The sequence below is a fragment of the Topomyia yanbarensis genome, chromosome 2, assembly GCF_030247195.1.
Source record: "Topomyia yanbarensis strain Yona2022 chromosome 2, ASM3024719v1, whole genome shotgun sequence".
In the NCBI taxonomy this organism is placed as follows: Eukaryota; Metazoa; Arthropoda; class Insecta; order Diptera; family Culicidae; genus Topomyia; species Topomyia yanbarensis.
In genome coordinates, this window is record NC_080671.1 from 92,702,501 (window position 1) to 92,721,866 (window position 19,366).

Sequence of the window (19,366 nt, forward strand, 5' to 3'; positions counted from 1 at the left end):
ATCAGGCATCTGTATATTTTTAGGAGGTAACGGGCGACTCTTGTAAGAATTATTTTGTAAAGGATGATTTCCCCATTCGAAATCCCAAGTAAACTTTAAACCGTGGGCGCGAAAATATAATTTCACCGATCGAGCTTAAAATTTGCAGAGTTCTTCTGGGAGCTAAATGCGATACAAAAAGTTACTCGGAGCAATTTTTTTTCCATATAACCGTGTCCCACTCTACTGTACATGCACTATATTATGAATTACCACGAAAGCAGTAGTACAGGCACTATATTATTCATTGCGAAAAAATTATGAACTCCTTCTTTATTTTTTGCATTTTCTGCATTATCTGGTTTTAGTACATTGTTGTTTTAAATTAGTAAATTATTTTCTTTTCGTTTTTATTGTCTCTTATTCTAATTATAAATTTAGAGCAGTTTTTGCCAACAACTTTGCTGAAGACACAAAGTCTTTATCTTTAGTATCTTCAACATGTTTGCTGGTTGCTTGACCCCTTAAAAACCAATTCATTACTATAACTTTTTAAATATCATCCCGACAAGTTGGGAATGTTCTGTGCAAAAGTTTGGATTATCAAAAACGACAACCTTTTACATTACAATATTGACTGATCTCGTGTACATTCGAAGCGATTCGGCAACTTTTGAAAAATATAGTACTTCAAATAGTGATTGGTTGTTGAAACGGTTGAGTTTACGTCTATAGTGTTTTCAGAATACTTACCAAAAATAGCAAGGTTAGGCAATTGCTGCTATGATTTTAGTGATTAATCATCCTAAAAGTGGTTTTCCAATTAAAATTTGTATTAGGTAAAAGAAATAAGCTGAAACCTTCGGCAAAGTTGTTGACATGGCTTTCGCGAATATCTTAGCTAGAATCTTCTTCAAAGGCTTATCGTTCGTTTTAGAGTTATGGTGTCTTTGGCAAAGTTGTTGTGTGACATCTAGCGCTTTATTTGATCATTTCATATTAGTTCGGAATTCACTCGCTAGGACGGCGCTGTTATCAACTGTTTAATGGAACGAGGTAGAAAGGTGGTGTCTACGGCAAAGTTGTACATCAGGTAATTATCTTTTGAAGACACTAACTTTGTGGGTCCTACAGATTTTGAAATAGTGTGCATTTTTGAAAACATAATCTGTAAGTAAATGTTTTTACTAAAACCTTCTCTATCTCGAAACATGCAGGACATATAAAGTTTGCATCTTCAGAAGATATGTTTAAAATGATTAGATCTACAACTTTCTCGAAGACATCACATTAATATCTAGCTTCATTAAAAAGTTGATAACAGCGCCTCCCTAGCGACTGAAATCCGAACTAGTGTGATTCAACTAAATAAAGCACTAAGTGCCACACAGCAACTCTTCCGAAGACACCAGAACTCTATAACTAAAGATAATAATTGATTCAACATTTTTTAACTTCCCGACCACAATGTACCGTTTTTCCCTTAACCCCTTATTGCTCGGTGAACTTTCAACGTAGAGACATGACACCTTCACTGGAATTTTCGAAAAAATATGCCCAATAATATTCATTTCTGCAAGAAATATATATTAGATAGAAAATAGCCATACATAGCAAGTGTATCAGCGGCCCTTAACTTCAGGAACGACTGTTTGGACCGAAACGTCAAGGTACAATGCAATCCAACTAAAAAAAAGTATTATATCGAGTTCAGCGATATGTGAGCCACAACAGAAAATTTACTGATTGAGAATCGATTGACTACTTTTTCTTAAAACCTCGGAAAACGAACAAGAAAACTTGAATTTTCATAAAACTGAATGTGGGGTTAGCCCCTAAAAATAATTTTCAAAATTCTTAAATGGCAGTACAAGCGGATTACTTGGAACTATCAAAAAATACAAAAATGTCGATTTTGGAAAAAAAAAATGTGGATTAGCCCCTTTTGGACGCCAGCCATTCATATGTTTTTCTACAATTTAATTCCACTATGTTTAAAACATAGTGGCATCAAATGGTAGAAAAACATATGTAAAGTATCGTAAATCACCAAAACCTGTTTTAATCCACCTAGCGGTGCAATTGTGCCTTTCTCATTTCTCTAAACTATGGCACGGATGCTTTTTATGTTCAACATAATTGTGGAAATGTCCATTACATTCTTAGTACACTTTGCACTTATACACAATGGCATGCCAGCCACGAACTTGATGAGCTACGTGTCGACGGTGAAACACTCGAAACAAAAAAATATCATACTCCATTAGCCTAATCAGCATTAGATCAATGTTATCTGCTTGCTAACTCATTTTGTCATGCGGGGATGGGTATGTGAGGAGGGCGAAAGTCCCATGAACGAACGACTCCCCCCAGCTTAAATTGGTATGCTTTGTAATATAGTGGTGGTTTAAAGATGATGGGATTGAAAGGGAGGGGTATGAGGTGGTGGTCTGAGGGGTGATTTAAGGAGATTTTTAAAGGAGGGGAGTGAACAGTAGAGGGGGAGTGTAACCCCTCTCCGTAAACCATCAACTACGCCCCTGTTAAAATCCAGAAACCTTAAGCGAGTCGAAAAAAAAAATTGACCGGGATTCGGTTGACGTTTTTCAGAGTGATTGCATAACCTTTCTATATCGTCGCTGTTGTGCTATCTTATGACAAACGCCATTTTGGGGTAAACTAAGTTAGATATGCCACATCACGTGTCTTAAAAATCTCTACAAAGTGGCGTTTTCAGAATTTTGATAATCTGCTTGGTTACTGAGATATAGTAAAAAACATGATGAGAAATTTTGAATTTTTTGCTTCAAATGACTGTTTCTGGGGATTAACTCAAGGTATCTTGATATATAAGATGTTTTTATGTGTAAAACTATCTAAAGAACACAATGGCATAATTACTTTCAAAACAAAATTACACGAATTGTGAGAAAAATGTAGTTTAAGTTTTAAACTGGAAATATAGCATATTTGGCAACACTGTAACCAAAAATAACTATTTTTGCTAGATTCTCTGACTCATTTCCTTTAAAATGCATCTCACCGATTGTTTATAGGCCAAATTAAACCAAAGATATGAATAAAAGTTAATAATTGATGATTTTTTCTATGGAAAATTTTCCATGCACGATTATGACACGCCATACAAATTTTGTCATTAATACACACCTATGACACGTGTGAGTGCGACTTTTGTTTACATTTATAATCAAAACTCGCAACATATTCAACCGATCTTCATCATATTTGAGAGATTAATAAAGAATAGATGGAAGCATCAATTGTTTTCTTTGAATTGTTTATACCATTTATAAGTATCAAGATATTCACTCTTAAACTTTAAAAATCGTTTTTCTCGAAATGAGCCAAATGGCGCTTGTCATAAGATAGCACAACAGCGACGATATGAGAAAGGCAAAAATAAGTCAATAGTTGGTATTGTTTAGATAACTGTTCGAACTTCTAATGCGATAACAACAACGACGCCCGTGAATTACCGCGATCACACTAAACTCATTCGACAGCTTTTAATTTTTTCTTTGAAATAATTCTATACTAGTTTTGCGAAAACTTGCGATAAGCAGTCAAAATGTAAATGGAGACGCATGGTTATTTCTGATATTAAATTTAAATAATCTTTTTATAGCTAGAATAGCGACACGAATACATACACAACTTTCAAATTACATTGAGGGCATGATCTAAGAGGGTTTTACTAGTGATCAAGAAAGAGAATCTAAGTGGAAAGTATGGTTTTTGAGATGATGAGTGTTTAAATTCAGAAAATATTTTCAACCAATTGAAATATGCCATTAAATGTTTCTGAACCTAATTCTGCATAATTTATACATTAACTGTCAAATTGAGTGTATACAGTAGAGTTCTAGTTATTTGGTAGAACTATTTTGATCAGAATTTGTGTAGCACTGATTTATCTTAAGGGTAAGCGATATTACCCAAATAAATTAGGACCATTTTTGAATGAACCATATACGCGAAAACAGGGATTTTGATTTATGTTTTATGTAAAATATGAAATAAGCAATCTAAATAACTTGAAACACTCCTGTGAAATAGAATTCATTAACCATTCTGTTCATTAGTGAATGTAATTATACAAATTTTAAATATTGTTTAAAAAATTAAAGAAAATGTAGTTTTTGAATCAAGTAACCCACTAATTAATTTAACATTCCAAAATTAGTCGCACGCATCTTATTTGATCCGTAAAAACTAAATAATCATTTCTGAAGCACCATCATGAGATGTCAATCAATTCGTTACCACAATTGCTATTGAAAAAACCTGTTTTAATCCACCTAGCGGTGCAATAGTGCCTTTCTCATTTCTCTAAACTATGGCACGGAGGCTTTTTATGTTCAACATAATTGTGGAAATGTCCATTACATTCTTAGTACACTTTGTACTTATACACAATGGCATGCCAGCCACGAACTTGATGAGCTACTTATCGACGGTGAAACACTTGAAACAAAAAAATATCATACTCCATTAGCCTAATCAGCATTAGATCAATGTTATCTGCTTGCTAACTCATTTTGTCATGCGGGGGTGGGTATGTGAGGAGGGCGAAAGTCCCATGAACGAACGACTCCCCAGCTTAAATTGGTATGCTTTGTGATATAGTGGTGGTTTAAAGATGATGGGGTTGAAAGGTAGGGGTATGAGGGCTGGATGGGGTGGTGGTCTGAGGGGTGATTTAAGGAGATTTTTAAAGGAGGGGAGTGAACAGTAGAGGGGGGGGGGGTGTAACCCCTCTCCGTAAACCATCAACTACGCCCCTGTTAAAATCCAGAAACCTTATGCGAGTCGAAAAAAAAATTAGGGGACGGGATTAGGTTGACGTTTTTCAGAGTGATTGCATAACCTTTCTATATGAGAAAGGCAAAAATGTGCCAAAATCCAAAAAAGTGAATCGTCGTCAAATTTTTTTTCGAGTTTGCATCAAATCTCTACGTTTCATGCACATTGAACACATTTAGCATCAAAAATAAAAATTCTATTTTTAATTTTTCCTATAGTTTATATGAGAAATTTCTGTGTGGCCGCACTCTGAAACCCGTAATTCCGGAACCAGAATTCCGATCGATCCAACATTCAATAGCAGCCGATGAGAAGGTTGCACCTTTCATTTGAGATTAAGTTTGGGCAAATCAGTCCAGCCATCTCTGAGAAAAATGAGTGACATTATTTGACACATACGCACATACATACACACACATACACACACATACATACACACACACATACAGACTTTTTCCGATCTCGACGAACTGAGTCGAATGGGATATGACACTCGGCCCTCCGGGCCGGGATTAGGTTGACGTTTTTCAGAGTGATTGCATAACCTTTCTATATGAGAAAGGCAAAATCATTATAAAATACTTTTGAGCTGCCCTAATAAAGTAGTAAAGTTAATTTCTAATATTTTCATAACCATCAAAAGAATTCAGCCTACATAAATTTACTTAAACAAATTTTTGAACCTTCACTACAAAATAATTATTTTTGAGCCACTCTAATGTATAATGACGGTTCTTTTTTGAACAAGTTAATAACAAAACAGGATTAACACACGAAAATTAATAAACAAAAGAATTATGAACAATTTCGATAAAATAGATATTTTTAAGACACCCTAATACATGGTAAATGATTATTTTTAATATGTTTTAATATCAAAAACGAATACAGCGTACCAAAATTACATAGTTTTGACTTTAGTCAACCTTTTGCTCTAAGTCGTACCACTGTGCATTGCTGTACGCTTCAACGTTTTCCTGTGAATAATTTTTCGCACGTTTGTAACGAAAAACCACTGTGCAATTGTCGTAAAAAGCGACAGAAAAAGGATTCTACATTTCATTCGCTGCATCCTTTGGATTTCCAATTTTTTTTAACTAAATTGGTAAATTAAATCTCGTCATTTTTCTTATCTATTCGTGATAAACCTGCTTGCTTACGCTTTCTAGTAATTAGATATGAAGCATATTTTTTGGTCTATAGTCTTTTAAGCACTTGCAAATCGGCTACCGAAAAAGTTTAACAATGAAATAACAAAGAAACGAGAAAAGATAGGAATACAATATTGTAGAACAAATTATGGATAATCTTGAAATTCATCTTTTCGATACAAATACATATTGTTATGTTCATAATTCATTATTTTGAGAAAATTAACAAACACCTCGTCAAAAACACTAACTTTTAACTACTTTATCGCTGAAATGTATCTAAAACTGAATAACTGATAGATATAAGGACACCATTCAAAAGAAAATCTTCTCACCTTCCCAATGAAACTAGTACATTTAAGATACTTTTTTAAGTTAGAGGTATTTTACAACAAATAAGATATTTACATGAACAGTTCAACAACTCTATAACGATTGAGGTTTGATGCTTGTGTAGAACAATTTTTTCTCCAAATATGGTTGTCTATCACCCCTCGAGATGTTCTTTATCATAAACTAAACACCCTCTATAGGTAAAAAAAATTCTGGTCGAAAAAAAGAGGGGAATGACTCAAAGGTTCAAACCTCTATATTTAAAAAATGCAAAAAAATCCAACACCGAAAGCCATTTGACGAAAAAAAAAACTGTTTTAATCCACCTATTGGTTCAATTATGTCATTCTCATTTCTATAAACTACGATACCATGGCTATGTTCAATATAATGGTGAAGATGTCTATTGCATTCTTAATACACTTTGCACCTATATAAAATGGCTCGTCAGCCACGAACTTGATGAGTTACGTAGCGACGCTGAAACACTTGAAACAAAAAATATAATATTTAATTAGCTTTATCAGCATTAGTTCAATGATGAGTGAAACTTTTGCTGTGAAACTTTACACTAGGAATATTGAATCAGTTCACGAATACATGAATAACATTTTACGATTTTGTAAACTATTTCTCCAGCGCGGATATTGAATCGTGACTGATATATTAGAAAATATGAATTCACCATAATTGAAAGGATTCATGAACAAAATTCCGAGTTTCCTGAAATAATTCACGAAAAAACTTTCAGACTGCGTTGATTTTGTGAACTAATTCACAACTGCTAAAACCAGATCATGATCAAGATGTAATAATACGTGAAGCAGTTCTCGTCGTATATTCAGACTCTGAATAATGTTCCTAAATCTATAAATATAAAATCACTAGTTAACTTTTGGTTTAATGATTGAGGCTCATAAAGTTGTGAACTAGTTCACAACCAGAAAATTGTTTTGGTAATGACCTGGTGGAAACCGTGACTGAAGTTCAAAAAACAAATATCTTTACTACTAAAAACCAACTACTAGCCAAGCGCATTGTTTACTAAATCATGAAGCACGTAGAATTTTTTGCTGATTTGGGCTAGGGCGTTCGAATGGCGAATATACGCAAAAATCACTCTACTTCATCATTTTACCTTCTTTGCTAAGGAACTCTTCATCACCAAACAAAATTAATGAATTCGAAACTTGGTTTGGCTTAGCAAGCCAATGCAATATGGACTGCGATATATTTATCCTTAGTGGAGAAAAAAATCATCAATTTTCATCAGCTTGATCGGAACTCCTTTTCTTGCGGGACAGAGGTTTGCTCAGAAACACAAATAGTGTTTTCCTCATTTTGGAGCTAGCGTAAGTCCTGTCACTAAGTTTGTGTCGGATTCTTATGAGACAAAGTAGAAACACAAATTCTATAACCAATTTAATGAAAGCAAATCAATACAAATTGGGTCACTAGGCCTTGTGCTATTTCTGATTCTATATCAAATGCAGCTGGCGTTAGAAACGATTGGCGTTAATATCGATTTTTTTTATTATTTTGTCCGTAAAACAATGAAACAATTTTTTTAAATTTAATTAACTAGGTAACACTTTCTGTTCGATCTCATTGGCCAGTACGCTTTTACTAAGTTAACTGTCAAAGATGTTGATCCCCGTAGTGGAAACTATTGTCAGTAAAGACCGATAGGTTTTCTTTTACGGGCGAACGACCTAACGGTTAAAACCCAAATAAACAAATACAAATACAAGACCGATAGTATCGAGGACCTGTCTGCATTTTTTAGAAAAATATAAGATAATGTGTCAAGTTAGTTATGAATTTTCCTTTCGAGCTCGTGTCATCAGAATCTGACACTAACTTGGTGCCAGGACTAAACTACCGCCGAATTGAACTCCAAAGCTCCAAATATTTAAGAAAACCTAGAAATTCATTTTAAAAAGGTTGCATTGCGCGATAAAATGTCATTCATTCGTCAGATGATGAAACAGGCATCACTGTTCTTCATTCCAGCCCGGCTGATGGGTTGAGCCCAATGCACTGGCGAACGAAAGCAAGGCACACCGCTGCCGATGCGAATCAACATAAACATAAATCAGCCAACCAACCTCGACATACAACATTCTATTCCACACCCCACATTCTATGTTGTTGTGTGTTTCTCTCTATCGCAATCGACTGTGCTGCAAAATTTATGTATAGGTGTCAAGTGGTCGTCGTCAAAGCGTACAAAACTGACAGCATGTGGGATTTTAGCAGAAACGTTCTCGTCGTCTTTATTTATGTGGCTCTCCCTCCGTAGTTGTGGTCTGCTGCTAGCTTGATTGTAGGGTAGCAGTAGCAAGCGCAGGCAAAGGCTGTGTGCATATGCTGCCAGTCTGACTGGATGGACAGTCATAATCGCCGTCGTCGTCGTCGCCGTCGACTCGTCGTCGTCAGAGCCAGTTCAATAGTCCAACAGTAAGTGAGCGAGTATGCGTCAGAGCTGCTACACGGAAAGTAGCGTCTAATCGCGAGGTCACCGATTTTCGGCGAATTTTTATTGCAAAAGTATTGTTTTCGTTTATCAGACATTCACCGGTGAATTAGAGAGGATCTTGGCAGTTGCATGTTGTGATTTCGATGCGTAGGAGTGCAGTTTTAGTGTATTTTCAAGCGATTCAAGGTGGCGATCTCAGGTTAGCTTTCGGGCCAAGACCAAGACGACGACGATCTTGAACGAAGCATATACAAGAGAAAACATACATAAGGCTCGTATGCCTCATGCTGCTGCTATCCGGTCCCTTTGCTGTGGTAGCGACACTTGAGCCTGAAGGGTGATACTGGTGAACGGCTGTATGTGTGCGTGTTGTTGCGGGAACGTTTAAGGTGGTCCATCGTGCTCGCTGAAGTGTGTTGAGGATAAATAAAGAACCCCACGAAAAGAAACAACGATGTTCACCAAACAACTCCTTTTCTGGTTGCTGCTTAGCGGAGGTGAGTAGTTTTGAAGGTTATTTTCTTTCATTTCAAAACTTGATATCTGATGTTGCTAATAGAAGGCCCTTGGACATCAGGTAGATTCGTGATCGACGATCGATGTGCTAGTGTTGGTGCTTAGGATGAAACATATTGAGTATATTTCAGAAATCCTTTGTTTGCAGTCAATCATTCTCGTAAAGCTATAATCACTATGAAAACTTGTTTTTCTTGGTCGATCGCGAGCATACGATGAACGTGGAACAAACGCGTTTTGAAGCGTATAGACACTTCCGCAAGAAATTGATCGCGGTTGATATTCGCTCGAATCACATAAGCTCGAAAAATCAGTCAGTCATAATGCAGAATACGATTGTTTAAATATGATAATAAAGCTAAACTTGTTTGCAAATATTTTGACCGAATCGAAAACTTGTTTCTCTTTGACAGTTACTTTTATGTGCTGTGCCGGATTCGGTGGTTCAGGCGGCCGATCCGGCGGTAGTCTCTACAAGTATGGTGACGTAACAGCTGCAAATAGTGGTTCCGCCGGTAGCTACTCACGGATACCTCCACAGCGGTTCTACATGCCAGCAGGACTTGGGAACCCCGACGATCCGAATCGACACCTATCGACGACCCCCAGTCAGCAATCGACAACTGCCCCAAAGACAAGCCGTATCTCCGCGTGGGGAATCATTTCGATCGTGATGTTTGTGATCATGATCGGAGCCGGAGCCTACTGGGGTTTTATCTGCTTTCCTTTGTTCTGTAAAAAGGAACGAAACTACAACATGATGATGAATATGTCGTCCGCTACAACCGCCACTCCTACCCGATCGACCGAGTTCGAGAAGCTGGAAAATTACTGCGCCAAATCAACTACATCGAGTCGAAGCAACGACACCGGTATCAGCAACATTTGAAAGGCCACCTCTAAAAGGGAAAGGTCAGGTCAAATCTACTACTACTACTACTAGTACTACCCTCTCTAGCTGATAAGCTACGTTCAAGACATCTACTTCTCCATACAAGCGCGAATTTACGATTTACTTAGGAATTAACCTTGCAGGACTATTGTGAAACCGCTTTTTGGCTTGCCATAGGACATGTTTTATTTAGGAATTTAGCAAAAACCTGAAATAATTCAAGTGAGAAGCATGTGAAAGCTTAACTTTAAGGATACTCGAATAAACTACATGCTAAGAGACTGATGTTCTAATTGATAGATGAACGCGATAGTATTATGGATGTAGAGAATATTCCAAATGATCACAATAAATTTTACCTTTTATCTAACGAAATGATTTGAACAAGATTGAAATGGAAAGTTAGTATGATGACAGTCCTGGTTCCAATAAGATACGTTGGTTGCTACACCGAACACACCAACACAGATTAAAAGGTCGACGATGAGATTACACGGGCTGAATCACAAACAGAATTAATATGTTGCACATCGTTTAGAATTCTTCCCCATTTTTTTCTACATACTACACAGCAAGAGCTACATAATGAAACACTTGCGGCCAGGCAGCAGAACCTACGAAAGCAGCAGAGGAAAACGGAACGGAAAAGAATCAAATTTCTCACAACCCAGTGGTTCTGAAGAAAACACTTCGTCACACCAGGTTGCCAGTCGGGATCGGGGAGAGGAACATTTTTATTATATTATTATTAAGTATATTACTATATTTATTTGCTGCATAGAAAACCAGAGAGTGCAAAATGGTTCCCAGTCTGGAATTGAGTAGGCATACAACTGAATCAGAAGCTAGGGGCGCGTGTTTCGCGTATAGCTCGACGCACAACTGATGGTCGTGGATGTTGACTTTATCAAAAAAAATTTCGTTATGTCAATTATTTCTGCTTGTGTCTTTTGTCTAATTTTTCTGTCTGAGTGGCAACATTTCTTTCATTCCTCCAAGAGAAATTCGTTTATACATTCTATAACGATGGTCGGGTTCGGGTCTTTGAACCCCAGTTCGGGTTCTTTAAATTTTAAACGCTGAATGTTCGGGTTCGGGTTATTAAAAGGCTTCTACAGTTCAGGCTACGACCACATCAAACTTAACCGTGCTGAATTTGTTCACTCCTGAATCGATCGAATTCGTCATATTATAGATAACAATAAAACAAATAAAATTAAAGAATGCAGCAAAAATAGATAAAAATATTAAATTCATGAAATGGATACAAGGTTTAATATAAATCAAATTATTAAAATAAATAAATAAATCTAATCAGTTCAGCTTAAATGAAAATTGAACAATATCAAAAAAAAATTTTAAAATTAATAGAATAAATAAAAATGTTTCAAAGTAACGAATATGCAAATGAGGAAAATGGATGATTGAAGAGAATTAATAAATAAAGTAATAAAATGAAGATACTGAATGAAATAAATGAATTGGAAAAATAAGAAAAAAAATAATAAAAAGAATGTGATAAATAATAGGAATGAAACAAAATAATAAAATGAGTAACACGGATAAAATTAACTTTTTCGTGTCCAACCTTTTTCTAGCGCATATATGGTTCCAAAACAGCTATTCTGTAAAAGTCTTGAATTAAAGGAACTTGAAAAACCTGTTCTGATCAAGACAGGTGCTTCTCTAGCAGTGCTGGAAGTTGCTCAATTTTTACCATCCGATCCTCAGTACACATTTCCTGCAATGTATTCAATAGTTCAGTTGGGCGGTAAAAGGAGTCGAAGACAGTCTAAATTGATAAGATTTATCAGTTGTCAACAATATTTTAAAACAACAAAGATTTAGCAAAACATATTTTTTCGCCGATAACGTCTCTGGCAATGGAATTCAGTCAGGAAAATTACAATAACTTCGGCTCTACGGATGATTCTTGTAGCTGTTAGCGCTCAAATAAAAGGTAATAGACACAGTAATTAGCCTTACTTGTTCTTGTGCGAAAATCTTATCTAACCCCAAAGTTATAGCTGCTTGAAAACGTTTTTGTTTATAAACAACGTGGCATTGCACCAAAGTCCTTAAATAGGAAGGTCGTTGCAAGCGTCAAAACGAAAACTGCCTCTGTGCTCGTGTGTGTGACCAGGGTTGCCACTATTTTTCAAAGAATATCTGGCAGATCAACTAAAAATGTCTGGCAAAATCTGTCACTTAACAGCGACCTCAAAGTCATCGAAACTTATCAATCAATTTTTGTTGAATTTGGGGAAATATTCCCCCAAATTTCCAAAATGTGTGTGCAAACAGCTCCATCATTTAAAAATCTGGCAGAATGAGAGGTTTGTCTGGAAACTGCAAAAAACTCTGGCTGTGCCAGATAAACCTGGCATAATGGCATCCCTGTGTGTGACAGTTTCTATGGGCGAATAGTATCGTCTACGTCATCAATTCCACGTTTTATAGGCTGTCTCTGTTCACTACCACTAACAGTTTTGACGCATGCTAGGAGCTTGTTTAGAGGGACTTTGGGCATGCACGATTTAATAAAATCAATATCACGAATAGAATGAATAAAATAAACAAAATGAAAAAAGATCAAATGAATTGATAAAAATAAACAGAATAAGCTAATTAAACTGGAAAATTAAATGATTTTTAAAAAGTTATAAAAATGGAATAATTTCAATTGCAATATTCTATATGAAATGAATGACTGAAAAAAGTAGTCAGTTGATTAAAATGAAGAAAATGAACAAAATGTATTAACAGAAAGAAATCAATGAAATGCATAACATGAAAAAATTAATAAAATAAGTTAAATGAATAATGTGAATAAAATGCATGGAATGAATGAACTGATCAGAATGAAACGATTAAAACGAGCTCAAATGAACAAGATGAATGAAAAGAATGCTGAATAAAAAAATATTAAAATTAAATGATCATATATTTAAAATAAGTCAAATATTTAAAATGAATAAAAAAACAAAACGAACGAAATCCATAAAATGAGTGAACTCTACAAAATGAGTAAGTAGAATTAAATTTTGAAAAAATGATTCAGATAAAGCAAAAGAATAAAAGGAATTGTACGACTTTAAAATCCAATGTTTTGAAAATTTCTGAAATGTTTGCAACATTTTAATATTTGGAAAATGGCAACATAATATACGATGCACTTTCCTTTTTTTTGTTTTCACCTTTTCGTTTTTGTTTGTCTTTTATTGATGGCGTCATTCAAGATTAACTGGTGTTTTTACTTTATTGGTGGACCTTAATCAGTCATCAGGAAACTGGAATGATAAATGTGTTTGGCAAGTCAAAGATATCTTTCAGGTCACAGATTTCTAAAAAAAGTTTTTTGCAAAGAATAGAATTTTCAGGATCACTTTTTACACGTAATTGGAAATTAGGGCATTGCAAAATTTTTTTTTTTGAATTCTCGAAGGCCCCCCCTCTCATATTGTGACAAATGTCAAAGTAAGCTCAGATGCCAAATTTTTCATCATTTGGACAATTTTAGACCCCCGCCCACTTGAAATTTTTTGAAATTGGTGCTATGGGAAAATATGGAGGAAAAATACATTAAATGCTATAACAGTAGCAATCCGAAAATTACAATTTATACCTCTTTTGAAAGGAAATAATCTTAATATTTGAATGGAGATATCTTTGTTTCTAGGAAAATACGGGAAAAATCCCTTATTTTTAATGATTTTGCTGTTCCGTGATGCAAATCATACATATTTTGTAGTTTTTCTAATGTAAAAAAAATCTCAAAAATCGATCGGTTCTGTCCGAATACGAGAAGTTGGGGTTATATGGCCTTTTGTCATTCATATTAAACTTTATCATTTTCTCGTGAATATATCTCTATTATTCTTCATTCAATTTTCATAAACTATACCTTGTTGAACGTGGAAAATCCTTAGGATTATAACAAAAATAGATTCGTTACCGGTAAAATTCAGGAACATCAAATTATCTTGTCGATTTCACATTTTTATCATAAAATCGCACATATTAACTCCATTTAACAACAAAATTCTTATTCAATTTCCTACTTTTAGTGTAAAATTTGCTTAGGGATCACATGAGAAAAGTTTCATTCCTGGGAAAATAGGGGAAGTTGAGGTATTAGAACAAATAATGCAAAAAAATGAGATTTGTAGAGTAAATATCAAAAAGTTTGATGTTTCTGAATTTTACCTTTAACGTTTTTATTTTTATTTTATTCCTCAGAATTTTACACGTTCAACAAGTGCACGAAAACAACCAACATATGATTCAGCTATATAGTTTAATCAACAGACCCTATGGTTGAAATATATTTTGGTTGCTTTCATGTAACTTTCAAATGGTTTACAATATCGCCTTGAAGTCAAAGAGAAAGTTGCACGAAAGTTTACGGGCCTTTTGCAAAACCTATTATTGTTGATGGAGAAACGCGACTAACTTATGAAAAGGTCGTAATAAAACAAAATAATTGTGTTGTTAAAATAAAAGTTAAAATATCTCGAGAACTACTACATTTTAGAAAATTTTTGTTAAGAGCATTTCGATTTAAAATGGCGTTCAGAATCATATTCAAAAAGAAAATTGTATTTTTGACTGCAAATAGTAAGAATTATAAACAATTGTCAAAAGTTGTTGTTAGGAAAACTTTTTTATTGAAAGCTTCTCCATGATCTAAATACACTAAAAAGGTTGCTTTTACGTCTTTAAAACGATAAACATTAAATTTTTGACACTTTTTGATGGTGTAACGCGAATAACTTTTAAAAAGAGCATAATTACACGAATTAATTATTTTTGAAGTAGCAAAATTTCAAATATCTCGAAAACTATCGCATTTTGGTAGATTTTTGTTAAATACATTTTGATTTTAAATGGTGCTTAGAATATTCTGTAATAAAATTACAATTTTGTATGTCAATTAGTATGAAATTTAAAAACATGTACGAAGTTATTGTTAGAAAAACTTTTTTACCGATTTTTTCTCCATCATGCAATCACAATCGAAATGTTTCTTTTCTCTTTAGATTTTTGGTAACAAAATATAAAAAATTTTAAAAAATGGGTTTTTTCACAATTTAAACTTTTGTTTTTTTTTTTGAAAAATGACGCAACATTTTTTTCAGTGTATATTTTTTTCGGACAGAAGTATTCATTCCATGTAACTTGTTCTCAGATAGTTTTGCTGTATAAAATACAGTAATCGAACAAATTTTGAAATTCAGACACGTAGAACCGTTTAGGCCCTTTTGAAAAATTACTCTGAAAAAATGCAAATTTGTTCTACATTCTAAAGAAAGAAAAAAAAATCTTCAAAAGTTCACATGGACAATTCTCGTAACCCTACCCCCCGCTCCATGGACATGTGAGGGCTTTTTCGTACCCCCGTAGTATATGGATATTTTTTCATAGTCCTGTTCACATTTCGTAAAAACGTGACTGTTCCAGATTTCATGGCATATTCACTATTTTGGGAACCATTTTCTTTCCATGCATGGTATTGTTAATTTTGCAGCCTCTCGAAGTGTTAGCGACAATTTGATATGAAAATCATCACAATCGGCAGCGTACTACTGGATACATTTGCCATGAAGTCCAAACATGTCATGACATATAATAGTGTCCAAATCGATAAGAAATTTTCAACTTTATGAGCTTCTTAATTTTATGGGTACCCTGTATAAAAAATACAACCCTACATAAAAAATACATCAGCAAAAGTTATGCTAGAAGTTTTGAAGGCACATTTGTTGATAACTACTGTAAATAGAACACCGTGATTTACAGTATAATTTCACGAGCATAAAAGCGACACGTCCGGTTGAAACAGAACAGCCAACATTCCGCGAGCTAAACGAGAATAATCGCTTTTCTTAGAACTGTGTTATTCTGATTGTTCAAGACAAGAATCAAGACAAGAAAAAATGACCTCATTGATATGAATTTTCAAAATCGTGGTGTTTAAATATCTAATACAGAATCAGAAGCATTTCCAACATTCGAATACGATCAAAACTAATTTACGTCAAACAGGCACGTACATATGACCTGAACCTATGCCATTCATAATTATTGCTAGTGTGTACCAAGTGCAGCTAACTTCCTCGCAGCCGTCACAAATCCGCGCGAATGACATTGAAGGCCTACAAAACGTAGCACAAAAGATTGCAAAGGAAGTGTGATACACACGCGTCCACGTCCGCGTCCGCAGAAGCATACCCTCTCCTGTCTACCCACCGCCGGCAGAGTTGGATAGAGTACGCCGTACATATAATAGTTAGCAAAGCAGAACGAACTCAGCGCTCTCACTAAAAATAAACATTGGTCCTCATCAGTCAGCATGTGCCCGTACGGTATGATGTCATCAGGCTGGGTTTATGTCGGACGAACAAAAAAACATAGAGTCCTATATGGCAATGGTACATACCTTGCCCCACAAGCAAAGCGCAATGAGTAGGCACGAACCGAATCATTGCAAAAAAGACCCCCGGCTCGGTGACATCCGCAGATGAGTATGTGTGTGAATGTGTTTGTGTGATCTGTGTGTCACAACTGCAGCAAATCGTGCGCTAATTCTGATGCAAATTAGCCTTAATGAGCGTGTTTACGTCCGGGGGCCGAGCTTGCAACGGAAAAGCAATGAGCGAGTATGGTAGATAATGGTAAAAAAACGTTGCACTGAGAGAACGGTAAATTCTTGAATAGTCGGTATTTCGGCAGCCAACTGCCTAGAGGTTAACCCGCACATAAACTACAAATAATTGATGATGCATAAACATTAGATATTCAAAGGCATACTGTTTTGCCTTTTTTGTATATTTAGTTAGTTTTCGGCGCACTATCCAAATATGCGTTGAAAGTGGTATGCGGTGAAGTGCCTATTTTCACCATACTAAGGAGGGTGCCTCACTAATTCATTAATAACTCATACAAATTGGTATCAACAACTTTGCTTCAGAGTTAAGAACCAAGATAATAACACAAATGCGCTGAATTTCTCGTGCTTGAGCGCAAAGATGGCAGACGCTGCTCAACCAAAGGCTTGATTGGTAGGATGGTAGGATGATAATGCAAATATGGCAAAAATAGGCTCATCATCCTAATTGTCGGGGAGGTACAAATCGATTAAATTGCATTAGAGAATAATGAAAGTATCACTGATAATGATGAGGTTCTGAATAGTATATAATCATGTTTTGAACACTAATACTGTCATATTGATTTTCTTAATTTCTCAATACACAACTTTATGTGCTTTCAAACCAAAGTAATGCTTTATCCCAGTAATCTTCTGAGGTTGGCTAACAGCAATAATAGATACAAAAAAGTGTTCAAACCCGGCCACATGCATACTGGTGCTGCTATCGAAAGATAGCGTGATTACACGCGAATTTTCCTTTCGCCATTTTCCAAGATTTCTTCGTATTTCGGATAGTTAGAGCTGAGTATAATTCACATAACACCTAATACTAATCGTACACGTAATCGTTTCTGAAATCCAAAATATATTCAAATAAAATTCGTATGATTTTCGATAAATATGTTGTCTGTGACTTAGCATAAGATTTACCGTTCATATCAGCTATGTCGAATTATACAAGAAGACGAATAATGTACGCCTACGGGCCTAATCGATGGTTTCCAGTTATGCGCGATGCAAGATAGTTAGAAGAACCGGCCGTCAATGCGGTGTGTCACGATTGTTTACGTTGTTTATTGCAGTCAGGAGTTTTGCGCAATGGTGATGATGCCCTTCTACCGACGGAGTCGTTATTTGTGAAGTAGGGGTGTTTATCTGTGCTAAGGCTTATCTTATATACGTTGATTACAAAAGCGAAAAAAATATCATCTATAATCGTTATGTTTGGTTTCGGGGCACAGTTAAACTTAGATGACGTAAGGAACTATATTTTTGAACTCTTATGAGAGTGAAGGTGTATAGGAAAGTCGTAGAAACGCAAAATATACGATACCTGTTTAGCGACATTCTAGAACGCAAGAAATTCTGAAACATACCTGAAATGAAATGAAAGAAGAAAAAACTGTCAATGCAAAGAACGCACTGCGTATCATATAGGGTAAAAAGCACTATTAGGGAGGGCGCCATACTATTTCGTCATTTGTGCAGTCTTCAATTAACGGAGCGTCTATAAATTAGTATGAATACATTTACTTCATTCCTAAGAACTTGAATGATATCAAAAATTACTTGAGAATAGTGAAATATTCGCATTTAGGCACAACGAAAATTTAAAAGTGTATTAAACAAGGATGGCAGAATGGAGTGAAAATATGCACATTGCTCTACTTTTTTCTTCTGAAAATCCGATTAATTGTGCTCATTTTTACCTCAGACGACTATATCCTATATGGGATCGTTCATAAACCACGTAGACCGAAATTTGAGAATTATTAACCATCCCCCCCCCCCTAGTTGACCTTAGTAGACTTTTACCAAACCCCCCCCCCCACGCCAAAAGTCTACGTAGACTTTTATTTTTTTTTTTTTTATTTGCGGGATAACTGAAATTATCAAGAATCACATTATAATGTTCAATTAAAAATTAGCGTTCAGATTTATTTCAAGCTTTTTCAATATCAATATCAGAATTAAATTCAACTTGGTGAAGAATCTGCCTGACCTAGCAAAAAGACACTTGTTGAATTTATTCAATAAGCTTCTTGAGCAGAACATTGTCCCGCACGACTGGAGACAAGTGAGAGTTATCGCCATTCCAAAACCGGGAAAACCAGCCTCCGACCATAACTCGTATCGACCGATCCAATGCTATGCTGCATCAGGAAATTGTTGGAAAAAATTATCCCACGATGTCTCGACAATTGGGTTGAGGCGAACGGCTTGCTGTCAGATACCCAGTTTGGTTTTCGGAGGGGAAAGGGAACGAATGATTGTCTAGCGCTACTTTCGTCAGAAATTCAACTACGCAAAAAAGAACAAATTCTTAGACATAAAAGGAGCATTCGACTCTGTTTCCATTGATGTTCTCTCAGAGAAACTACATCAATGTGGTCTTTCACCAATATTAAATAATTATTTATACAACTTATTGTCAGAAAAGCACATGCATTTTTCATATGGCGATTTGGCAACATTCAGAATAAGTTACATGGGCCTCCCACAAGGTTCTTGTTTAAGCCCCCTTCTCTACAATTTTTACG

General features: G+C 35.3%; 2 protein-coding genes across 5 annotated transcripts in view; one reads left to right on the plus strand and one right to left on the minus strand.

The window, feature by feature from the left end:
* The window catches only part of LOC131678832 (leucine-rich repeat and calponin homology domain-containing protein), a 210,354-nt gene that overhangs the window by 63,442 nt on the left and 127,546 nt on the right, over window positions 1-19,366 (minus strand). The window lies entirely within an intron of this gene.
* On the plus strand, window positions 8,489-10,549 carry LOC131678833 (uncharacterized). Its single transcript, XM_058959206.1, has 2 exons — window positions 8,489-9,263; window positions 9,696-10,549. The coding sequence occupies exons 1-2, from the start codon at window positions 9,221-9,223 to the stop codon at window positions 10,169-10,171; spliced, it is 519 nt and encodes a 172-aa protein (XP_058815189.1). The 5' UTR covers window positions 8,489-9,220; the 3' UTR covers window positions 10,172-10,549.

Bases quoted from the DNA above. Each gene is read 5' to 3' on its own strand.
- LOC131678833 (XM_058959206.1), top strand. From the start codon at position 9,221: ATGTTCACCAAACAACTCCTTTTCTGGTTGCTGCTTAGCGGAG. The intron at 9,264-9,695 runs GTGAGTAGTTTT...TCTCTTTGACAG, and splicing joins CTGGTTGCTGCTTAGCGGAG to TTACTTTTATGTGCTGTGCC.